A 26,697-nucleotide genomic window follows, 5' to 3' on the forward strand; every position below is an offset into this window, starting at 1 on the left:
AGAGTGAATTTAATATGTGGATCAATTTTATTGAGGCTATTAAGAGTAGAAGCTGCATTGAAAACTCTATCATCCAGTATAACAAATGTGTCATCCACATATCTAGCCCAAAATAATACATGTTTAAAGTCGTCATTGTTATCAATGAAATTGTGTTCTAAAAAGTCTAGGTATATTTCTGCAAGGATCCCCGAGGCTGGAGAGCCCATAGCTAAACCATCTTGTTGATAAATTGTATTGTCGAAGATGAAGAAGTTGTTAGTAACTACTAATTTTAAGAGGGTCATAAAATCATTAATTTCAAGTTTGCTTAAGCAACTATATGTATTTAAGTTATTTTCAATAATAGGAAATAATTTTCTGATATTAATACTGGGATACATATTGACAATATCGAAAGAGTGTAGAGAGTGGTGTGGTTGGATTTTGAAGTTATTTAATTTCTCAACTAGTTCTATGGTGTTTTTTACAGACTTATTCGATAAAAATTTGTAATTATTCTTAAGAAATTTATGAATGAATTGTGCTAATTTGTAAAGTGGGCTGGGTCTGTAATTAATAATTGGTCGAATAGGGACGTCAGTTTTATGAATTTTAGGGAGAGATTTAGCGGTTGGTAGGCCTGGATTCATGCTTAATAATTTTGTTTTTTCATGTTCAGTAAATAAGAAAGAAGAGTTCTTAAGGGTTTGTTTTAGAAGACGTTGAATTTGTTGGGTAGGATCTTTCTTTGTTATAGAAAAGGAATTATTGCTGAAGAAATTTTTGGTTTTCTCGATATAATCAACTTTATCCATTATTACTGTAGTGTTACCTTTGTCAGCTTTTGTGATGATGAGGTCCTGGTCTTTAATTTTCTTTTTGAGGTTAAGAATGTGTTTACGTTCAACGAAGGGAACAGTGTTGCTATTATCATTGGATGTGTAAATCTTATTAAGTTTTCTTTTTACATCAAGTCTAATTTCGTCCTGTAGTTCTAAAGGCATTTTTTTGATAGCCAATTCAGATTCAGTGATTGTATTAAAAACACTGTTATTTTTATTTAAGTTAGGCCAGTTATGTTTAGGGCCTTTTGATAGGATTAAGTTATCATTATCATCTAGGGTTGTTTTGGATAAGTTTATAACAGGGGGGTGGAACTTACTAATTATACTGTCATGATTTTTTGGTTCATTAGGTAATTTAGTAAAAGGTTTCCTTGTCGTAGAGATATTTTTGAGATTGTTAAGTTTTCTGTCTAGAATTGATTGCTTTTTGGAAAGTATGAAGAATAATTTATCGTCTATATGGGATTGAAATAAGTCCCATTGAGCACTTGATAGTAGGCGAGTTGCTTCGAGGTGAGATTCGTAAAGACGATTGTTTAGGAAAGATTTCTTCCTATAAAGGAATTTAATTTCATTGGTTAACCATATCTTGTTAATTTTCTTTTGTGTTCTTGAACAATCATAAGAATTGCGATGTCTAAAACTGGTAGGTTTAAGAAAATTAGGGGTTAAATTATGCGCGATACACTGTTTGAGAAAATTAATATCTTTGCCTAGCTTAGCGATCTTGATTTTAAGGCCTAAATAGTTATAGGCTTTAGATTTTGCTTGGTAAGCGTTATCATTTAAAGTTAAAAACTTCATTATTGTTCCGTATTGAATAGAGAAATAAGATGTACAATATTATAGGTTAGGATCCACCTTTCAATACTCCGTAATAAGATGGTAAAAAGTAGTTACAACCTGTTTAATGGGACCGGTTTCAACACATTTTAAGTGTCATCATCAGCCAATTTGCGAAGATCTTAAAACAACTAGCACATTGAATACAGGCAAAAAATTAACATTGTATCATAACGTAGCAATTCAGTAAATGTTCAAAACACAATAATCACAGTCAAGAGAGTAAACAGAACATCACTATCTTGCGCCGAAAACAAATATAGCTGAAGTTCATAAGCAGGTCAAATATTCGCTTATGTAAAGTCGTTGCTAGGCAGGTCTTGTAGGCATTTGTTTCTCCGGCCGAAGAGCAAAAGGTGACGTGAATGAAGTCCTAGGAAAACAGTGTAGGATTTAATTTCGTCAAATTTCAAAGTGGATATATAGGTTTTATAAAATAATTTAAAACGTTAAAAAAGAATAAAGCCAAATAAAAAATATATTAAAAAAAAAAAAAAAAAAAAAAAAAAAAAAATAGGAAGAAATAATGAAAGAAATACGAGGTTCAACTCGAAACAACTTGCCGTAGTAATTGATAAAGAAATGATAAATAGAGAAAGGGGGGGGGACGTTAATTAGAGGGTGGTGATGGTGGTGGTGGTGGTGGTGGTGGTGGTTATTGTTATTAGAGGAAATACAATTGGGCAACAATCCTTAATATAATACTAATTCGAAGAAAGAAAAAGAACCAACACTTCGAAAAATGAAGATATCGGTTAAAGGAAGACAAGGGCCACAAAGGGCGTGAAAATGAAAGACTCCCTAGCCCTCGCAAACCTAATAGCATCGGGGTCGGAAAAGAACAAGAATTGACCAAGGGAGGTCGGACAGGATAGATGAAAGTGAGGAGCCTGGCACAAGTAAGTGGAAGCAATGCCAGGACTCAGCTAAGGGCCCCGTGGTCGCCAACCCACGCTCTGAAGTTCAGAGCCCCTGGGGGATGGAGGATGGGAAGGAAAGAAAAAATGGAAGGGATCCGATACTTCGAAAAATGAAGATATCAGCCAAAGGAAGACAAGGGCCACGAAGGGCGTGAAAATGAAAGACTCCCTAGCCCTCGGAAAACTAATAGCGTCGGGGTCGGAAAGGAACAAGAGTTGACCAAGGGAGGTCGGACAGGATAGATGAAAGTGAGGAGCCTGGCACAAGTAAGTGGAAGCAATGCCAGGACTCAGCTAAGGGCCCCCGTGGTCGTCAACCTACGTTCCGAAGTTCAGAGCCCCTGGGGGATGGAGGGTGGGAAGGAAAGAAAAAATGGAAGGGATCCGATACTTCGAAAAATGAAGATATCAGCCAAAAGAAGACAAGGGCCAACGAAGGGCGTGAAAATGAAAGACTCCCTAGCCCTTCGGAAACATAAAAGCGTCGGGGTCGGAAAGGAACAAGAGTTGACCAAGGGAGGTCGGACAGGATAGATGAAAGTGAGGAGCCTGGCACAAGTAAGTGGAAGCAATGCCAGGACTCAGCTAAGGACCCCCGTGGTCGCCAACCCACGTTCCGAAGTTCAGAACCTCTGGGGGATGGAGGGTGGGAAGGAAAGAAAAATGGAAGGGATCCGATACTTCGAAAAAATGAAGATATCAGCCAAAAGAAGACAAGGCCACGAAGGGCGTGAAAATGAAAAACTCCCTAGCCCTCGGAAACCTAAAAGCGTCGGGGTCGGAAAGGAACAAGAGTTGACCAAGGGAGGTCGGACAGGATAGATGAAAGTGAGGAGCCTGGCATAAGTAAGTGGAAGCAATGCCAGGACTCGGCTAAGGGCCCCGTGGTCGCCAACCCACGCTCCGAAGTTCAGAGCCCCTTGGGTGAGAAGGGGGAGAACTGAGGAGGATCAAGGGGGGTGTTGCGGAAGGGGGAAGTGGCATGAGAGGGTATTGTGTAAATTGTGAAAGATTGATTCCTTATTTGTTGACTTCAGGTTATTTAAAAAAGAGATGAGAAAATCGAAAAGGGGATTGGGTTTCTCAGAAATATCATTCAGATTAAGATTTGGATTGAAAAACTGGTCAAGGTGTATAAAACAGTTTTCGGTGATGTCTAGGAGAGGGCCTTTATTTAGAGTGCTGAGAATTTCAATATCCTGGTTTATTGTAGTGAAAGCATGTTTTGTGTCATGTATGTGTTGTCCCACTGCCGAAAATCTGTTGTGCTTTATTGCATTAACGTGTTCAAAGTACCTAATTTTGAAGTTGCGACCAGTTTGACCTATGTAAGAAGAATTACAGTTGTGGCACTTAAAACGGTATACGCCTGATTTAGAAAAGACACTTGTTCTATTTAAGGAGTGGGAATTATGTAATAATTCAAGGTTTCTATTATTAGTTCGAAAAGAAATCATAGTATTATGTTTTTTGAAGACATTAGCTATACTATAGGTATTTGCATTGAATGTGAATGTGGTGTAAGCAGCTGGTTTGGGAATATCTTTTAAGAGTGTTGTGTTAGGGCGGTGTCTAAATTTGTTAATGATTTGTTCAATAAAATAAGAATTATAACCGTTAAATTTGGCAATAGAGCGGATGATGTTTAGTTCTTTATTTAATTTATCCTTTGATAGCGGAATTTTGAAGGCGCGGTTAACCATACTGTTTTATGAAGCACGTTTATGTGACTGTGGGTGAAAAGAGTCTTGTTTTATGGTATTAGCTGTATGTGTGGGTAGTAGGCCTTTCTCACGAACTCGTTTATATTGCGCCGCTGTCTCATTGGCACGAAACTTCCACATACATAGCAGAATGTATCTGGATTGTTCTTGCAGCTATGTAGTGACATGTTAATAGATGTAAGTTCAATAAAAATATTAACATAGTGCATCACTCACATATAGAATGCTTATGAAGACAAAAATCTCTTTTCACTAGCAAGCGAAACACAACTCACACTGTCACGGACAAAGCACGAGAGAATGACGCCACTCAGCCAAAACCGCGCGTTGCCGGCTATGTTGTACATAGTTGCCGGCTCTACACCCTGAGCGTGACTACGAGATGGCTGGAGGACGTCGAATTAATAAAATACTAAAATAAATTAATAAAAGAATATGGAAATCTAAATTAAAGCAACACTCTTCCTAACAACGTAAGAAGTGCATTAGTGCATGTGATGAAATAAACATCATATAGGATTTTTGAGAAAATGTGATGTGATGGGGGAAAATTAACATCGGATCCTGATTCAGGATGCAGAAGTCATCCTAAAAAGCAATACAGGATGGCAGCAATGAAACTATCGCAGGACAGTGTTATTAATAAAATGCATCAGATTGATGGCCAGTGGAGACTTTTATCCAATTCAGTAATTTACAAGGAAAGTGAATCAATTATTGACATGATGAGAAAGTGGAGGATTGCATTTTTTGGACACAACCATTTGCCAAATTTTAGACTCCTAACAGCTTTTTGATTTCTTTTGGAATAGTAAAACAAAAAACACTTGTTTTAAGCAAATACAAATGGATTCGGATGAATTGAAAATTACTACAGAGCAAATTGAAAATAGAGAAGAGAAGAAGATTCTAAACAACAAATATACAAAACTATCACTTAAAACATCAAAACATAAGCAGTATGTTACATCGGCGGAAGAACGGGCTGCAAGATCGTGTAGAATGAAGAAGTTTTGGGAAAAGAAAAAATTATAAGTTTTAAAAAATGAACTTATTTTTTGAAGATTTTATTGTATAAGTTTGATTTTGGTGCTCCAATGTGGGAATAAATAAATAAATAAATAAATAAATGAATGAATGAATGAATGAATGAATAAATAAATAAATAAATAAATAAATAAATAAATAAATAAATTGACCACGTAGCAATAGATAAGAAGCACCACTGCGACATTATGAACGTGAAGGTTTTACGAGGAGCTAACATAGATTCCAATCATTACCTGTCCATAGTTAAGATGAATCTGAAACCACTGTATAAGACTAAGGCTATGCTTATGAAGAAAAAGAAGATTCCTAGGTTTGATATCACCAAACTTAAAGAAGACAATGCAAGTTACCAAGAGAGTCTGAACCAACACATCAATAGGATTAACACCACTACAAATTGGGACCCACTTCGGGATGCTATAACAGACACGGCTCAGAAGACGATCCCCAACAGACCTAAAGGAAATAAGCACCCATGGTGGTCAAACGAATGCGATGAGGCTATACAAGCCAGGTGACTAGCATGGCTCAAATGGAACCATCATAGAAATTAAACCAACCTACAAGCCTTTATTACACAAAGAAAGAACACCTCCAGCATCATAAGAGGGGCGAAAAGAAAATACAACAAAGAACTGATTAAGCAAGCCGAGGAGGATTTTGGAAGAAACAACTCCAGAGACTTATACAAAGGTCTAAAACAACAGGCGACCCAGTTCACACCCCAAACTTTACACTTCCAGAGAACAGACGGATCACTGTGCCTCAATGATGATGACTGCATCAAGACCCTAGCTGATTATTTCCAAGGACTTTTGAAAGCTGAAGAACCTGCACAGCACCTCCCAGTTAGAGAACCAGCTAACCCAGACACCAAAGACATCCCTCCTCCCACCTATGAAGAAGTAAGAGAGACTATTCAACTTCTCAAGAACAACAAAGCTCCTGGAGAAGACGGAATAGTGGCAGAAATGTTGAAACAAGCTGGTGAGCAAACATTCAGGCACATACACAAAGTAATCCTGGACATATGGTCTAAGGAAAGGCTCCCAGATGATTGGACATCAGCTGTTATCCATCCAATCCACAAGAAGGGAAGCAAAACAGATCCCAGCAACTATAGAGGAATATCACTCCTTTCAGTATCATATAAAGTCTTTTCCAAGATTCTGGAACAGCACATAACAAGACAACTGGATAAAGAATTAGGAGAATATCAAGCAGGGTTCAGAACTGCAAGGTCTTGTGCTGAACAGATACAAAATCTGAAGACCATCCTTCAATATAGCAAGAAAAGATGCCGACAGTGGGTAGCTATCTTTGTCGACTTCCAGAAGGCATACGACTCCTTGGATAGGATCACACTCTTCAACACCTTAAGAGAACTGGGCCTAAATGAAAAAATTAATAGGCTGGTGCAAGCCACCCTGCACAACACCACTTCCAAAGTTAAGTTTAGAGGTCAATTATCAGAGAGCTTCACAATCAAAACAGGGGTGAGGCAAGGAGATGGTATCTCATGCATATTATTTAACTGTGTCCTGGAAAAGATCATAAGACAATGGACCAGGTCATTACCTGAGAACACCGGATTAAGGATGGGGTTTAAATCAGACAACCTGAGGATTCCATGCTTGGCCTTTGCTGATGACCTTACTTTATTAGCAAACGACATGCATGAGGCCACTATGCAGCTTCAAACACTGCACTCTATAGCAGCTAAAGCGGGCCTCATGATCAACATTGGAAAGACCGAGTTTATGACCAACATCAAAGATGCCCCTACAACAATGGGAGTCAGTAATACAAAACACATCAAGAGAGCTAAAAATGTGAAGTACCTCGGAGAGTGGATATCGGAGGACCTGAGTGAAATGATGGCTCTTGAACAAAGGAAAATCAAATTAGACAAGGCCTACCATGCTTGCAGAAAACTGTATGCCTCAAAGCATTTATCAAAGAATGTAAAACTGAGACACTATAATGCAGTAGTCAGACCATCAGTCCTCTATGCAGCAGAACGCCTATCCCTAACTAAGAAGACCCCACTGAGAGCCCTGGAAGTGCAAGAACGGAAATTCCTGAGAAGAAGAATAATAGGGCCAAGGATCCTACCAGATGGAAGGCGATGGTACAAACCCAACAATGAGCTCTACCAGCATCAAGAAAACCTCATAGATGCCATCAGGAGAAAACGTCTGACTTTCTATGGACACCTATACAGAATGGATCCTAATAGATTATCCCATAAGATCTTCAAGGTTGCTAACAAAGGTAAAGCTACTGGATTCCCTTGGACCAAACAAGTGGACAAAGATCTTGCAGAGGTTAGTATTAATCAAGCCGCCATTACTGACAGAAATGCGTACCGTTTAATGGTCAAAACTAAACCTTTCCTAACATCCCTTACATCAGCTAGCCACAAAGGAGCCGGGAATTGGTCAGAGGAGCGCAGGAAAGAATTCAGCAATAAAATGAAGGAATACTGGGCCAACAGGAAGGCTCAAGAGGCCATTAAGAACACAATCCAGTACGCTAAAAGGGGCAGACAACGACAAAAACACAGCTATAACACAAGCACCGTGGTCCACAGATGGCCTAAACGCAAAGAAAAAAAAATAAATAAATAAATAAATAAATAGGGGTTATCAAGCGATTTGTTAAGGCCCTATACAATGAAGGTTAATGCTTTCAGTACCTGTGTCATCGATTCCCAGGCATCAGTATTCCAAAATCAAGGAGGATATTTTCACAGGTCCAGATATCAGAAAACTTATTTCTGATTCTAATTTTAAGACGTTATGTGCGCTGCAGAGCGACTGGCATGGAGAGCATTTCGGAATGTGGTCAAAAACTTTCTTGGAAACACAAAGGATTCAGACTACAAACAAATGGTGGATAGATTGCTTGTTTCTTTCCAAGATTAAGATTTAGACTGCAAAATGAGCTTGAAAGTGCACATGTTAAATTCACATCTGGACTATTTCCCTGAGAACCTAGGAATGCTGAGCGAAGAGCAAGGAGGAAGATTCCATCAGATTCTACAGGAAATGGAAGGTAGATATGAAGGGAAATGGAACTAAAACATGCTGGCAGATTACTGCTGGTTACTAAAGAGAGAAGGTCCAACTACTCCTCACACACGAAAAGCATGACGAAGACGTTTCTTATACTAAGGTAGGACATTATAAAATTGAAACCGTAGACTTACCATTCTCAGTACGTTATGACGCTTAATGTGTGGTAAATTTTTGTCCATTTGGTTGTTTTTTTCTACAGATCTGTTAACACAATATACTATGTATCTTTATATTATGTTCATAAGTATACCAGAGTAAGATAGGAGTGTTCAGATGGGCGAAAATAATAAGAAAGAAGCGTTCTTTACATGTGATAATAGTAATCTTGCATGTGCGCATGCTGCATACTTATCAAATTTTCATTTTGAATTTGCACAAAAACCTGATGTGATAGGGGAAAACTGACTTCAGTTCCAGAAACAGCATGCCAAAAATATAAAAGATCACTATTGTAACCTTCATGCAATGATCGGAAAGTTTGAATTCGCAGATCAGTGTAATTCTTCTATCCACTTTCTGCAGTTTGTCTGTTGTTGCTTCTGGTTGCTGTTGTGCTCATCTCAATTATCTATAGCATTCAAAGTGACAATTTCACCAAGATATGTACTTGAATTTATTTACAACTTTTATTTTCTGAATATTATTTAATAAGTTATAAATATGTGGAGTGTCAACTTTAAAGGAAGGCATCATTTCTGTTTTATCAAAAGATAGGTAATTTCAACCCAACCTTCGCTGCTAGTACTGGAAGTTTTGCTTTTTCTATACTATGTGCTAATAGTGCCAGATCATCAGCAAATGCATGACAATTTAGTTGAACATTTCTTCCAATATTAACAGTCGAAGGACATACCTTACTCCATTCATGCATAATCTTTTCTAGCACACAATTTAACATCAGTGGGGATAATCCATCTCCCTGTCAAAGACCAGTATGAATTTCAAATAGTTCAGAGATTTTATTTCTGAACCTAACTTTAGACTTTGTATTTCTCATAGTGACCACAATAAGATTAACAAGTTTCTGATGTACACCAAATTCAGTAAGGATATGTAGTAATGATTCACGGTGGATAGTATCATAAGCCTTTTGAAAATCATCAAAAGTGATCACTAAATTTTTGCTCCTAATGTGTTGATGTTTTATGATCCATTTGAGACTCATAATTTGATCAGGACAACTTCGTCCTGGACAAAAACCACCCTGATATTCAGCCAATTCACTATCAAGCTGGTCATGGATTCTGGAATACAGCATCTTAAAGAGAATTTTATAGGTGATATCTAGCAAAGAAATTCCCCAATAGTTACTAGGATCTGACATATCACCTTTTTTTATGGATTGGGTGTATAACTGCAACATTCCATTCTTCAGGCAATTTTCCTGTATTCCAAATGTCAATGTTTATGTAGGTTCTGAATAGTCTGTATATTTACATTCTTCCAGAGTTCCACTACTAGTTGATTTCTCCTGCTTCTTGAAAATTTTTCAGTGAATCAGTAGCTGCACTTACTTCATCGTAAACTGGTGGCATGACCTTCTCCAAAGGTATTTTATTTCTGGGAAATAGATCAACCCGGTCAGGTCAGGAATATCCTGCTACCATATGTGACAGCAGATGGTACAACCTGCGACTGTCTGGCCGAGGGTCAGGCGGCCATTACCAAACCTGACAACCAGAAAGGGGGCCAACGGCTACGGGCGGAGGAGTTCCCCTTTTGGAGGCCAGATGAAGCCTTTGGGCAGGAAATGGCTCATAAATTCATCAGAAGTTGGCGGTCAATGGCTACGAAAGCGGAAGAAGGAACCTTGTAAACACCTCAATGGCGGAGTAGGCAGAGGAACTGCGAACGACAAACTGCTGCCTTGCAGGCTAAAGGAAGATATCCTGACAGAAAACAGGCTGGCATGACAGCTAAGAGGACCGCCCCCTCAGCTTCCGTAGGGCTAATAACCCACGTGGAGCGAAATTAACTATTCAGTAGCCGGACGGATAACAAGGGAACAACCTGGCATGAAAAGGTATATGAGAATTGGTACTTGGAATGTGACCTCTCTGTCAGGGAAGGAGGTAGAAATAGTCAAAGAAATGGAAAAGTACTAACTTGCCATACTTGGAGTCAGTGATACCAAGAGAAAAGGTAATGGCCAAATAAATTTGGATAAGGGGTATGTAATGAGATACTCAGGATTCAGCAGGAATGAACGGGCAAAAGAAGGTGTGGCCATCATTATGTCTGAAGCAGTGGAAAACAAAGTGATAGGATGGGAACCTATTAACTCCAGACTTATCACAGTGGATGTGGAACTAGAAGAAAGTATTGCGCTAGTGCAGATCTATGCCCCCACTGAAGATATGGAGCAATTTTATGTTCAAATGCAAAAAGCTATAGACAAAGCCAGGGATGGGGGACTGGAATGCTAGGATTGGAAATAGGTTACGTCGAGGACATGGATGTATGGGCCAACATGGAGCAGAACGAACCATCAATACCAATGGTGAAAGAATGCTATAATTCTGTATTGATAATGAGCTAAGGATTGGCAACACCTTCTTCCCCCATAAAAGTATCCATAAAATAACTTTTGAGGCAGTAGGCCGAGGAGCAAAGAGTTGCATTGACTATGTTTGTTACACTAAGAACATGACTTATGCAGCACTAGATGTGGCCGGAAAGATATACTCTCGCATAATGGAGAGGAGGCTGAGACAAGAAGTAGAGGAAAAGTTGGAAGAAAAACAGTGTGCTTTCAGGCCAAGTCGACAAACACACGACCATATATACACACTAAGAACTGTTATAGAGAAACGACTTAGTCGAGGGAAGGATGTTCTAGCTGCATTTTCGACCTAAAGGCCGCATTTGACTCGGTCCCCAGGGAGCAGCTTTGGGCAACATTTCAAGACAAAAAGGTAACCAAGACTCTCTTATGCCACATTAGGAGCATGTACAATAGAGTCCAAGGAGTGGTGAGAATAGCTGGTGAATGCTCTAGGAAATTTGAAATGGTGAAGGGAGTAAAGCAGGGTGACAGCTTGAGTCATCTTCTCTTTGTGATCTTCATGAACCAAGTCATTAAGCAGTGTAAAAGAAGAACTAAAAGAATTAAAGTTAGCAACTGGAACATGGGACCAATATAAGTCCAATCCCTGGTCTATGTAGACAACATTCTGATTTTGGCTGGGAAAGAGGAGGATCTCCAACAAGCTCTTACTGAATGGGACCATGGGATGGAAGCGAATGCGAGCAAAACCAAGGTCATGCAGTTCACCAAAGGAGGAAAAGTACAGCTTCAAATCAAGTGGAACAATGAGGATATTGAGCAAGTAGAACAAATTCAGTATCTGGGCACCATTTTCAGAGAGGACAGAAAATTAGAGGCAGAAATAAACAACAGAATTAGAAAAGCTAATCAAGTTTGCTATGGTATAAAAAAAAATCACAGGGAAGAAAGAAATTATTAGAAACACAAAAATGCGGGTATATCATGCTTTGTACCTGCCAACCCTCCTGTATGGTGCAGAGAGTTGGACAGTGCATAAAAAACTGGAGAGCCGTCTGGTTGCTGCTGAAATGAGATATTTACGGAAAGTTGCAGGGAAAACTCGAAGAGACCATATTAGAAACACCACAGTGACAGATGAGCTTCAGCAGGAGTCAATAATGGATGTCATTGAGAGGAGAGGATTGGGCTGCATTGGTCACCTAGAAAGAATGGAAGATGAAACGAAAGCGAAGCAGGTGTGGCGAGCACGAGGGAGGCTACAGATTGAATGGGAGGAGTACATCTTGGGACTGATCAGGAAGCGAGGGAAGACCCTGGGTGAGGTTCAGAGAATGGCGCACGACAGAAGATACTTTAGTAAATGGCTGAAATGTCCCGATGCCTAACAGCACAAAGGGAAATAAGAAGGAGAAGAAGAAGAAGAAGAAGAAAAAAGATCAAATTTTTAAAAAATCAGGTTCATCACTATTAAGTAATGTTTTGAAGTATTTAGCCAAAATTATTGCATTGTCATAATCATTATGGGCCATCTTTCCGTTCTTATATTTCATCATAATTTTTTTGGTATTGTTTAAATGTCCTATAATTGTCTCTTGTTTTATTTCGATTGAAAGCTTCGTCATCATCATCATCATCATCATTTTACAGTTCCAGGTTCCCGGGTACTGTTGGCAAGCCTCTTGCAATCTGTCTTATTGAGACTTATTGTTAATCATCCTCCAGTGTCCTTCCCTGATCTGCAATGTCCATCTTTACGATGTCCATCCAGTGGGTTCTTGGTCTTCCCACCGTCCGTTTCCCTGCCTTATGTCTTTCCAAGTTAACGTATGCTGTCCTTGTTGGCTCCATTCTCATTACGTGCCCAAACCACCTCAGTCTGGACATGCTGACCCGATCTAACAATGATGTAACAATCCCAGCTTCCTTCCTAACCATATCATTCCTTAACTTGTCCAGTTTGGTGTTTTGAATTGTGGACCTAAGGAACTTCATGTCGGATGAGTGCAACCTTGATGAGTCTTTCTTAGTGAAGGTACAGGTTTCAATACCATAGGTTAAGATTGGTATGAAGTACTGATTGAACATCACTAGCTTTGATCTTGTTGGTACTTTGGGATCCCAGAGGAGTGTTCATACTTGCTGGTAAAAGAGAGAGCTCTTCTGCACTCTATTAGCCACCTCTTTTGTCGCTAGTGTATCTTGAGATATTACACTGCCGAGGTATGCAAAGCTTTCCACACTTTCTAGTGGATGGTTTCCTAGCATGATGTTCGCTGGTCGTCCCTCTCTGTTTATTGCCATCACTACTGTTTTCAGTTCGCTTATCTTGAGATTGAACTCCTGGAACTTAACCTTCCATTCATTGAGTCTTGACTGTACTTATTCCTCAGTTTCTCCCTAGATCATAACATCATCAACAAAGGCCATTGCATTTAGTTCACCAGAGGTCTTCTTGATGTTCTTCATTATGTCATCCATGATGGTGATAAACAATAATGGGGATAGTGCACTGCCTTTGTGGACTCCACTTTCGGTCTTGACCCAGGATGAATGTCCGTCCCCCAATCGCACACAGCTGGTACAGTTCTCATACAGCATTTGAACTTTCCTCACCAGTCCCTCTGGCACATCCCTTTTTCTCAGGCATTCCCATATCTTCTCTTTTGCAATGCTTTTCATATGCCTTCTCAATGTCAAGGAAAACCATAAACAGATCTTTGTCTTTTCCCCAATATTTTTCCATTAACATACGGACCCTAAAGATTAGGTCTGTTGTGGACCTCTTAGGCCTGAAGCCATAGTGTTCCTCTTCAAACTGTGGCTCTAAGATGACTCGCAATCTGCTCTCTATGATTTTCTCAAGAATCTTAAGCCCATGAGAAAGGAGTGTTATTCCCCAGTAGTTGGAGCATTTTTGGTAATTTCCTTTCTTAAACAGGGGGACAATGACACCCTTGCTCCAATCAGTAGGTATCTTGCCCAAACTGCATTGAGCACTCTGTGTAGCCACTGTAAACCCTGGACTCCTGCTGCTTTAATCATGTCCGTGCTGACTTCATCGATTCCTGGGGATTTTCCTTGTAGCACCTTCTTAAAGGCAGCTTCTGTTTGTGCCCATGTAATGGGAGGTTCCTCTGTGCAGGTTTCAACAGCTGGTTCTTTTGTTCTCTGATCTACTTCTGTCCTGTTCAATAGGTGATCAAAATGATTCCTCAGCACCTCTCTGATGTCCTCTTCTTTCCTGGCCAGGTTTCCATTAGGATCCTCAATTGCTGTGATGGTTTCAACTGAATTCCTTTTGTTTCTGATCACTCTGGACAATAGTTTCATATTGCCTCTGCTGTCTTCTTTCAGTTTTTGAGTTAATTTCTCCTAACACTTTATCTTCTCCTCTTCTATTACTCTTTTAACTCTCAATTTCTTGTCCCAGTAAACTTGCTCGAGGTCTCTGATCTTCCCCTCGTCCCTTACCTGTTCTGGCTTGGATTTCTCTCTATCTCGTACTTTTTGTGCCATGTTCCTTTCCTTCATTGAGGATCTTACTCTCTCATTCCACCAGGGTCTTTTACCCTTATTCTTGCACTTGCTTCTTTTATCAATGTGTTTTTAAATCTTGTCCACTCTACCTCACCACTCTCCACTTCTTCCGTAGTCAGTCCCTTTTCCAATCTGTTGTAGTTTCAACACCTTAATCTTAGGTAATTTACTGGTTGTTTGGTACATTAATGTCTTTCAGATCTGATACCAATAACCCGTGGTCGTTATCGAGGTTCTCATTTGGAATCACAAGTCTACTTCTTTCTTTACCTGTAATGACATAGTCAATGACCGTCTTGCTCTTTCCATCCCAGCTGTAATGATAATCTTGTGACTGACTCTTTTGTTGAAGCAACTGTTTTTCCTATCAAACAGTTTCTTATGCAGAAGTCTAGGAGATGTTCAGCTTCTGAATTCCTTCTCCCATAGCCATGTGATCCCATCACCTTCTCATAGCCCTTCCTGTCTGTCCCGAGCTGTGCATTGTGGTCCCCAATGATGATTGCCTTCTCTTCACTGATGGTCTCTTCTAGGTCTTCGAGAAACTTGTTCTTTTCATCTTGATTGCAACCCGTCTGAAGGGCATACACTTGCACTAGTGTGAGCTTCTCTTTCCCAAGGTGAACTGTTGCCTTTATTATTCTCTCATTGATGTACTGGATCTCTGTAATACCATCTAACTCTTTAGACAATATCAATCCTACTCCATTTCTCATCTCTCTGTTGTTACAATTCCAGTAGAGGGTATAGTTTTTCTTCAATTCTTTCTTCCCTTTACCTTTCCATTTAGTTTCACTCAGTCCTAGGATTGATATTTTCCTTCCCTCCATGATATCCACTTAACTGTTCACATTTCCCAGTCAAACTCAGTACATTGATTGTTCCTATTCGAGTGTGTTGTCTTCTCCGGGGTTGTAGCACAATCGCAAGGCTTGGCCTATCATCAGGCTGTAAGCCATCATACCTGGCGTGGGTCTGCGGGTACTGTTGCCTACTCCGAGTTCTTTGTTTGCATCCGAGACTCGTGTAAGTGTTGAAAGCAATTGCAGTTACTCTCCAACTGACTTGCTACGCCTAACGTTAGCCTTTAGCAGTCCCCTGCCACATCTGCAAGACAGCAGCTTTCAGTTGAATTTATGTGTCATTTCCTACACACTGGCTTCAACAATCACAGGTAGTTTCATCAATAGATTTTAATGTTTCTTTCTGATAATTTCTTTTAACTCTCTAGATTTTTTTAGCCATTATTCATCTAGCATTGATTAGTTCTTCTCTAGAACTTTCTGTCTTTTGTTGTTGATCATTCAACCAGGTTTTATGCTGTATCACACTCTTCATTCCACCAAGCATGTTTTTTTCATTTTTTAATAGGAGCAACTTCCTCTGCTATGAATTTTAGTTTGTTAATAGTGGTTCTCAAGCTATCACTTAAGAGTGTTGTGGATTTCTCAAAGTATGTTCGATTATTAATGGCTGAAGTAGGATCTTACAATCTTTTCCTATTAACATGTTCAGTACCTGCTTTTGAGCGTTACACTTGAATGCCTGGACCGGCCATTTTCATGCCCGGCCCTATTAACATGCATCACTTAATACAATTTACAATTACTCCTAAACTATAAATGTTAGAAAAGTTATACTTTATGCTTACCTGTAGTAAATATTTAGGGTGTGATATCTGGTGTCACAGGTTTCAAAATACATCTAATTTTATACAGCCTATCTGTATTTTCGGCATAATGATTACTGTCACCGAAGTGAAGAAATGAAAGAATATGAAGGAAGCGTATTCGGAAAATTGTATTAGAAAACATCGGAGTATGAAAAACAGGGTCTTCAGGCCAGTACATTCAGGATTTTGGACTAATCGGTTTCCACGATTGCACGATCGAATTCTTTGTGAAAGGCCGGGGCACTATGCTTATCACTTGACTCGCGTATAGATTGGTCTGCTCACACACATACTGATAAAATTCGTCATTCATGAAAATACTCACGTAACTCAAAATATCCTGCTTATTTTCTATTTGAACGTTTATACCTGAATTATCTGTAAATGGTGGAACGGGTGGACAATAACTAGGATGATATGTATCAGGCACTTCGCTTTTCTCTATAGGCCTATCGCATTTGGAAATCGGAATTTCCTCGCCACTCTCACTTTCACTATCTGAGGCTATTTCAGGAATAAGTTCATCACCAGAATAATCATTGTGAAATATCTAATAATTAATCTTCCATAAGAAACTTTGTTTTATAAGCCATCATACTACACTCGGTAAGGACGACACGCACTGCATTGGAATCTCAAGTACCATCTTGACGCGCGAGGAAGTGCTGAGACATTCCCGCTAAAACATGAGCCCATTCAACGTGAGGGATATCTCAAAAAGGTCAACCAACTTCCTGCTACAACCAGTAACGCTGACTAAGGTGTAAGAATGTATAGATGACGAATATAAACAGCAGTGCTTCGCGCGGAACATTAAACGTCTTACGCCGTCCACGGCCCGCAGCATAGGAGCAAGCTTGAACGTCTTACGCCGTCCACGGTCCGCAATGAGTTAAGGTTATGCGGTTTAATTTTCCTTTTAGGAGTTAATTTAAATTTAATCTTGGAGATGTAATGGTCTGAATCAACACTGACACCATGCAGAACCTTCCTACGATCCATGGCCACATGATCTATGTGGACTTTTCCAAGTGATTAATTTAGGCAGTTTTCTTTTAAACCTTGTTCTTCCTAAAATTAGTCCATGGTTAACACAAAGTTAAATTAACCGTTCACCATTCTTGTTCATTGATTTATGTGCTGGCCATCATCCCACCACAACACGAAATTTTCTCTCATGTCCTATCTTTGCATGAAAATCGCCAAGAAGAATTTTAATGTTAGTATCAGGTATATTTGTACTAATTGGTCAAGTTCAACCCAAAATTGATCTGTTCCCTCTTTAAAGATAAAAATTTCATTGTTCCGTATTGAAATTATTAACATTAAAAATTAAATAATTGAAGTTCAACCAATTCAATACATAAAAGAAAGAAATGTAGTAATTACATTCTTATTTAAATGGGACCGGTTTCGACCCTAGTCCAGGTCATCTTCAGCCGTAAAAACAAGTAGGCGAAATCACACAATGTTTATGAATATTTAAATAAGAATGTAATTACTACATTTCTTTCTTTTATGTATTGAATTGGTTGAACTTCAATTATTTAATTTTTAATGTTCCCTCTTTGTCAGTTCTGTTCTTTTCATTTGTTGGAGCATTGACATTTATCAATGTATAGATCTTGTTTTCCACTTTAATTGTTAATAATGCTTGCTACTCTTGATGAATTTGAAGAAAAATCAATATTGGTCTCTAGAATTCTATTGTGTACCAAGAAACCAACTTCAAATTGAGGAACATTCTTTATGACTGTTTCACATGGAGGTCTGTTATATAGACAGTATGCTCCTGATTCAATTGGGTTCTGATCAGTATTATGTAATTCTTGACGAGCTGTGATCATAATTTTATGTTGATTCAAAATATCTATTAGATGTTTCAACTTACCAACCTTCTTCAATGAATTGATATTTAATGTTGCCAAATACAAAAAATTTCCTGGTTCATTGAAATTAAATACATTCTTAATTTGATTAATCTGTATTGTAACCTTTACAACGGTGGTTACCCAAAGCTAGAACTAAACACAATAAAGGAGGGAAGTAAGAGCAACTACACACAATCGGAAAACACTATACACTCAGAGAAACATCAGCTGGCCTACGCGGATCTCTGCCAACAACAACATAATACGAAATATCAGTAAGGCCAACCAGTGGACAATGAACCAGGAAAATGGAAGGAACTACGACCTTGTGAGGGCATGGATATGGCTTAGGTTGCAGATTCTGAAATAACTCGCCGTGATCCTTAAATTTGAAAAATATTATTTACAAGTGAAAATTTTACAAATACTTTCCAAACAAAATCCACCATTTTACAACTTACGAACTATACGCTCCGTGATACACATATCTTAGACCTACGTTCTTTGATAATGGGCTTCACTACGAGTTTCAAAGTTCAAACCAACTATACAACTAGTTACAAATCCAGTAGTACAATGCAAGTTAGTAGGTTAAAAGCAACGTAAGAACGATTACAATTTACAGTGAAGTGAATGTACTCTCCTAAACTCTAGCGTACATGAAGTGATACAGAACTACCAGAGGCAAACCCCAAGGTAAATGTATTAAATTACAATCTACATATTTAGTGAAATAAGAAATGGGAATGCCTCGAAAACAAACAGGGAACTCCAGCAGAAAAGCTAAGGCGTCGTAAATAATTAATTTGGCGAATCTAGGTTAGGCTAGGGCAGACTCCTATACGAAATAGCAACCGAACATTACGGAAATTTTAACCGGAACGGAAAGTAAGAGTGCTTACCCTAAGCTGCGCCATCCCGGAAACGAGGCATCCCATACAACGCAGACTAACACAGACTAAAGGCAGATCAGGCCAAGACAAGACCGAATTATTGCGAACGCAGCCTCGCTCACTATATATAGGAAAACTCTGGCCTTGGAGTAGCCAATCAGAATGCATGAGTCCGCCCATCCCCTTCTAGGTTCACCAATCACAATTCCTACTTCCGTTGCGAACTTTAACTAACATTCTCGAATACACACGTTTGCGAATCTTCCATTTCCAGAATAGTTAGAAAATTCCTTCCAGAAAACATAACCCACAAAAGGCACACACCCTGTTCAACAATTTTCTAGATATTTCCAGTAAGTACAGAATAGAAATCTACTATTTACAAATACATATGTTACAAATATTACACAGTACAAGTTAGGTCATTACAAATAAAATGTTATATCATACTTTACAAATAAAGTCTTCAAAAACACTTTCCACTTCCACTGCGACATGTATGATTGATCGTTATGTCTCAGAGGATTGTGGCAAGTCACAGCGCCCAATCTGACAGCCCATCGTATTCAAATGGTGTCTTCGTTTGGAAGATTATATAGCTGTGCAAACCGATGGATTCTTTCAATAGAAGACTTCCCATATTAGGTTGATTTTCTGATCAATGATCAAGTGTCTGCAATTCCAGATGTGATCTGGAAGGTGATAAATGAGACTGTGAAGAGTGTCCTCTGGCATTGAGCCAACCTTGAATTACATTTCTAAAGGTGAAGATGATAGATGAAGTATGATTTTATGAAATTGTGAATAAGGCTTTCTGCCTAGTTGTTCACGATTGGGAGCAGGCATTTCCTCCATACCGCCGATTGCAGTGGTTTCCCACTGGGCGATGGGGTCGCCACATTCCTACGCCTGGTTTACTTTTATTGATTTAAAAATGTAAATAAGATTTGATGTGGGAAATGAAATGTAAAGTGGTCGCCATAAGACCTATCTGTGTCAGTGAGACATAAGGCCACTAGCAAAAAAAAAAAAAAAAAAAAAGAGTGTAAAGTGTGTTACATGTTTCAGAAAGCATTTTTTCTGGTTATATTTGACACATTTGCAAAATTACTGATTAATGAGGATCAGCTTGTAGGATTCCAGAAAGATATAGCAGATGTTTTAGATTCAGAAGGTCAAATGGACTGTATGGCTACTGACCTATCCAGATTATTGGAGATTACTGTTCAAAGTGAGGGCTGACAAATTATGTCCCAGTAAGAGTCGGTGTACACCATCCCCTTGTCATGGACCTGCCACCAGAAGAGGAGCAAAGCACCACAGCCCTCAGTCACACTGATGGACAGAAGACTGTAAATATCAGGTATCTAGAATCTTGCCTTCAGACTGATGGTGGAATAGGATAAAGGCAACATGGATGAGATGGAGGGTGTTACTGAACATATCGCATTAACAATTATATTTAAGTAATTTTATAACTTATTTGTGTTTTAACTTAACATTATTGTGGTATTTTATTTATATTTGTTGAAATTGTGTATAGAGGCCAACACTTCGCTTCCGGGACTGCTTTCTGGCGCAAGTGACTGGCTAGGGACGCGAGGGAGAAGCGGTCAGACATGCCGCGAGTAACATGTGGAGACAACAGTCTCATAAAATAATTTCACAACAGTGCTAACATTCAAGTGCAGCCAAACCACTGGCACAATAACAATTACGTCTTCAAGTGTAAAGAATATTTCTAGTGTTAATTTGTGTCAGTACGTACCTCATGTGTAAATATATAATTGTATATGTACAAGAAGTACTTACAGTACTAGTGTGTTTTTTAGTTCACGTACATCTGAATAAATAAGTGACTTGTGTGCTCTTTATGTTTTACATACTGTATTTTCTTAATAATATTTAAGTGGTCCTCCGAAAGTGTACTTTATTTTTTATATGTGGTTATCATACGCGACCACCAGAGGTAAGGTTAGATCGGAAACAAAACAACATTTTCATCTTGGTCAAACAGAGGGAAGTCACAGGCTACTCTGTGACAGAAGGATGGTAGTACGTCCTGTTGCTGAATGTTGATTGGCTGACCAATGCGTATGCTGTGTTGGTCGATGGGCATCGCACCCATCACCGAGAACGTCCGTCCTGCATGCCGCAGCTGGAACAGTCCTTTGAAATTAATTGGAAGCTGGCATGACATGAAGACCACGCAATGCCCAAGACCTTGCAAACTGGCAAGCAGGAAAATACTAGGAAGAAGAATGATCTCTGGGGAGATGGAGAAATTCCTCACTTAAAGACTTGCGTCGCTGTTATGTATGGACAAAATACTGTTGAAATATTTCAAGCCGCTGTTTCATGAGTAATCATAATATATTGGATTGCCAACATTCGAAAGGGAGACAGTGCCCTACAAAGAAGAAGACCAGTTTATACTTACTTCATTGTTAAGCTCGTTAACATAAGTGAAGAGAGCAAAGTTTTCCTCCTCCTGCTTAACAAAGCGTGCAGCAAGTCTGTCCAGGTCGTCCTCCCCGCAGAACTCTCGGATTTGGTCCAGGATTCCTTCGTACTTTGCTATGAGTCTCTCCGTTTCTTCACGATGATGTTCTGCAAAACAAAACATTCCTCCTCTATTTTCAACTACTGACATCGCTTGTATTAGACAATGCTTGTCTTAAGCCTTAGCATTGGACACACATTATCTGTAACACTAACATGGGCACAACCTCTGTGACAGCTTAATGTTAATGTTAGTATGGAGGATAAAATATTATTACAATCTTTTTTATAAACTATTCTTCAAGCTATCCTAAAAACAAAAATTAAAATAAGAAGCATTTTCATTCTTCATTTTGCAGTTAATAGAGATGTTAGATTATGTGTATAACGGAAACAAATTTTTCATGTATTATAGGTATTTAGGTTTAATCATGTGTATTTAGCGCACATTGTAAATAGTCCTTGATGTGTTCAGGGCACTTCTGGTTATAACTGGAGGGAAGTTCCTTGCGGTTCAGGTCAGCATGTGTCCCAAAGCATGTTACTCTTATCCATCAGAACAAACTTTCCAAAACTGCTGAGAAAATAACTACCTCCTGGTTACACTGTGTTCATATTGAAGTAAAGGATCGAGGCACGCTGCTAGTTCTGATCGGTCTACAGGTGACCCGAAGGAAACTTTTTGCATCTTCCATTCATATCACTTTGGGTCACCCTATAACTGTTTGTGAATAATAATAATAAAATAATCATAAATAAAATTACTCGAAAACTTAATAAAATAATTGAAATAAATTAAATTAATAAAAATAATTGATCAAAATGTCAGTAGTTTGGGCACCAGAGTTCACCAGAATGGATCCCTTGAATTTTGATAGAGCATGATAATAATTCTTTTTCTCCCAGGGTGTGTACATAAAAGCTGCATACTGGTACAACTGCTGCAGGCCTTACCTAACCTTCTGAAAACAACTAAATAGGTAGGAACTGCACCTATGTTCATCAATAACTCCACTGATTCTAAAATAACTAACTATATTCTCAATAAAATCCGTGCACGAGCACCTCATCAACACACCAAAATATATATATAAAACACACACAAAATATACTGGAAGACTCCATATTTACAACAAGAACAACAAAAACAGTGGGAAAACAAAAGCGAGGACCAAGCTACCATTTGCAGATAGTCCATTGAACAATGCACATATATGTAGATAAGTACCCTTCACTGTCTCTGTATCAACACGAATTGCCGATTCTCATAATCGGCACTTATTATATCACACAGATACTGTACCTCATAATACTGTGTTCACTTGTTTTAAAGATATATTCACTTGAGCAACACATGCTTGTCGTTCCTGAACATAAATTATGGAAAGTCTGAGATAGCTTTCACCAACATATAATACCAGGCCGCCACACGTGATATAATACCCAGTGCCTGAGCACTCCACAGTTTGTAGGTCAGCCACGTTCCACACACTTAAAAAGACTACGTTCCACGAAGGTTTGAAGTTCAGTCCAGTCCAGTATAGTGCAGCAGTGTCACTCCAGTACCGTATCAGAAGTTGTAAGTGTACCAGTGTGCTCCTCGCCGTACCATCACATGCCTAAATAGACATCAGCTTTCCCCTTCCTCTTGCATGATCTATCTAGATTCATCCTCGCCAGCCAATCATGAGAAGTTTTTCTAGTCAAGATCACGCCCTGAATCTCTTCCTGGCTCGAAGAGAATAACACCATCAACGGCCACTGGGGTGTTTCACATGAGTCATCGGAACTTTTTGAATACAATAAAAAGTCCACCTCATCAGACTTTGGGATGTCCGCTTGAGTCATACAAAGTTTCCAAGTTAAAATAGCAATGTTTTCCCAACCATTGTACAAAACAAATTACTCATGCCACATACGGGCACCTTACAGGTTAAAATATTAAGAATAAGTATACAAATGTAATAATAATAATAATAATAATAATAATAATAATAATAATAATAATAATAATAATAATATCTCTCACTTCTAAGAGAGCCAGGCTGAGTGGCTCAGACGGTTGAGGCGCTGGCCTTCCGACCCCAACTTGGCAGGTTCGATCCTGGCTCAGTCCGGTGGTATTTGAAGGTGCTCAAATACGTCAGCCTCGTGTCGGTAGATTTACTGGCACGTAAAAGAACTCCTGCGGGACAAAATTCCAGCACCTCGGTGTCTCCGAAAACCGTAAAAGAATAGTTAGTGGGACGTAAAGCAAATAACAGTGTGAAGGTGTGATATATATACTATCACATAACGCCCCCTTGGTGAATCGATGATGTCACATATTATGATTCACCACAAAACAGAACTTCATAAATAATCCTAGAATAACATAACGGAACACTTAAATTACTGTAATAATGATATATACATTGCATCTACTTCACTGTATTCGTACATGCGATATACAATTTGTCCAAAGAATAATAATAATAATAATAATAATAATAATAATAATAATAATAATAATAATATGGCTATATACAAACAACTCCGGTTGTTTCATATCTCCTTGAACACAATCCCTTTTTACTACTGAACACTAAACTCATAATTGATAATATTTACATCCTATCTTTTATATGTGTGAAGACTATAGATATTAAATATCCCGAGGACCTTGTCGTCAGAAGTTAGAAGTCGATAAACACACTTGCCTATTCTACTGTCCACAGTATACGGACCCTGATATAAATGAAAAAACTATAGGGTACATAAACTTCTGATAAGTTAACCTGCATACACCCCAGCGTCAGTGGGTAGGGTCTGACACATCCCACTCTGATGAGTCTAGTGTCAGACCTAAGATGAAACACTGATTGATAGAGCAAACACCTGAAAAGCTTTACATCTGATCTGTTTTTGACATGCTCTATTGGTGAAAAATATCTAATTCCCTCCGTGGGAACTTAGAATTTCCATTCGGAATTGCTAGGTGGGCAATAATTCCATTGTGGAGATTTATCTCCCGTATGCAGTTATCAGACTGTGCCTCTTATAATGGGCTTCTGATAAGTTTACGCCAGCAGTTACTCTCGTGATGCAGGATCATCACAAGAGATTCTCAAAGCCGACTGTGGAGGACACACGCACAGCCTTTTCATCTCCAAATCAGACTACACTTACATCCACGCACCCTTTCGTCATTTTTTGCGGCCGGATGGCCATCATCTATAGTTGCTACCCAGCCGACCCCTAAACATAGGTTGACGCCTCGTTGGCTGTCGCCATGTACACCTGCGCTATCCTAGACATTGCTCCAGCCATCTCCGAAGATGATATCTACACCGCCATCCGCTCTGCTGGCTTCCGCATACATGAAGCCTACCAGCTATTGGACGGCACCAGTTCATTGCCATCTCCACTGATTCTTCTCTACATACCAACGTTGGACAACCAGCAGCACCTCATCGACGCCGGCATATCCATTCATAACCGTTTCTACCCCGTGGAATCTACTCCTTCATCCATATTTGCCCAACTCTCCGCCGACCCCACTACCCTCCCTGTCGTCCACATGTCGCCGACCATAACCTCGCAACAACTCCTCTTCCCTTTCCCCTACAACAACTATCACCACCACGACCTCTACCATGACACCTTTGTCCTCCTCTCATATACCGGCTACATTTGTCACGACTTGCCACCCATCACCCATTATGACCTCCTGCCTTCCACTTTCTACATTTTCTACAACGGTAAACCCCCTCCATCCTTCTAACAACTCTTTGGCATCCACCAACTCAACGCCGCCATCGTCTCAAGACAATGTCGCAGCAGCACCACCATCATCATCATGGTCTCCCCAGCTGTGTAATCTGTGGACTCGACCCTTCCATCTCCAGCCAGGACATCCTACAAGAACTTCATGCCGCCGGAATCCCCGTGTGTCGTGCGTTTCTCATTCAGACCAGTTTAGGACCAACATACATGGAAGGTCTCCTCCTCCCGACTGTCGCCGACGTACAGTGCCTCACTGCCACCGGAACCCCCATCTATGGTCATCGATATAGAGTGGAGCATGTTCTCAAATCTACACCACCCCTCGTCACCCCCGGCCAACCCCTCCTCCCGTTCCACCTCCTCAACTCGTTAGTCCACCCCCTCCTCCAACTAATTTCTTCTTTTCGCCACCACTGTCCCCCCCTGACCTTTTCCGCCTCTTACTCACTTCCTTTGTAACCTTCTCATTGGTGTTTCATCTCCTTGCTCTTCAACTCCCTCATCATCTTGCTTAAAACTACTCTTCCTTCAGTTCCGTCATGTCTCTCGTAAGTTCTATATTAAACCTTCCACACACACCTCACTATTCCTCACTTCGAATTTCCATCTACCTACTTCCCTCACTACTTCCCAACTAGCCGAAACTCCTGGCCAGGGTGAAGGCGTAACCTTCCAGGAATGAAAACTAGAAGAAAAAGAAAGGAAAAAAAGTTCACCTGCACGGTATACTATATATGTCGCTGGTGATTTCGGAGCATATTTTCTACAATCATCGAGGTATTTCTACAAGTGTGTGGAAGTTTCTAGAATCTTCTGGCTTCTTCGAGATTCTTCTCCAAGCTTCAAGATGTCAGGAACGTACACCACCCAGCTCTTTGCAAGGTTCTCCAACAGAAGCACGCCCATGATATTTTAGAGGTTGAATCTCCCGTCCTGGACAGGGATCGTAAGAAAATCTGTGCACCATCAATATCGGGTACTTCAGGCTCGACGTATACATCTCCGAGCTCTCTCATCTCTGTTCGGGACCAGCAGTCGGGGTCGCTTGTGTCAGGCATTGATCCGCTTCTCGAATTTTTGGAGCGGAAAGTCGCGGCACCTTCCCATCTGCCGCTGCGCTCTCCACCAGCTAATAATCCAGACCCTTATATGCCTGCACACATTCGCAACTTCTCAGAAGTTGCAAAAAATCCAGCTTTGGCGTCCCACATCAGGAATCAAAGCGTCACTAATCTGTCGCCTCTACCAGCAGCTCCCTTCTACGTGGTGAAGCTCATGCATATTGATCCGGCTAAGGCTAACACCAGATCCTCACCAGCTTCACGCCCAATTATGGAGAGTTTAATGTGGAAATTCAACGCACCCGGGATGGCTATTTCAATATTAACACATCCAAGCCGTTCCACCATCGGGATCACTCAGTTTGGATCTCACGCACGTGCTACCTGCGCAGCGCCCGACACCACCGCCTCGACCATCACCTATCCTGTCCGTGGTTGCCTAT

The 26,697-nt window shown here is 39.8% G+C and overlaps 1 protein-coding gene across 1 annotated transcript in view; it reads right to left on the reverse strand.

Annotated features, from left to right (window-relative positions):
• Nucleotides 1-26,697, reverse strand: part of LOC137503327 (coiled-coil domain-containing protein 63-like) — a 213,431-nt gene that overhangs the window by 113,430 nt on the left and 73,304 nt on the right. Inside the window, exons 5-7 of the mRNA XM_068230878.1 lie at nucleotides 21,367-21,536; nucleotides 14,830-15,065; nucleotides 8,576-8,645 (exon numbers count right to left, since the gene is read on the reverse strand). Coding sequence (XP_068086979.1) covers nucleotides 8,576-8,645; nucleotides 14,830-15,065; nucleotides 21,367-21,536 — 476 coding nt within the window. The remainder of the gene's footprint in view (nucleotides 1-8,575; nucleotides 8,646-14,829; nucleotides 15,066-21,366; nucleotides 21,537-26,697) is intronic.

The sequence above is a fragment of the Anabrus simplex genome, chromosome X (genome assembly GCF_040414725.1).
Source record: "Anabrus simplex isolate iqAnaSimp1 chromosome X, ASM4041472v1, whole genome shotgun sequence".
NCBI lineage: Eukaryota > Metazoa > Arthropoda > Insecta > Orthoptera > Tettigoniidae > Anabrus > Anabrus simplex.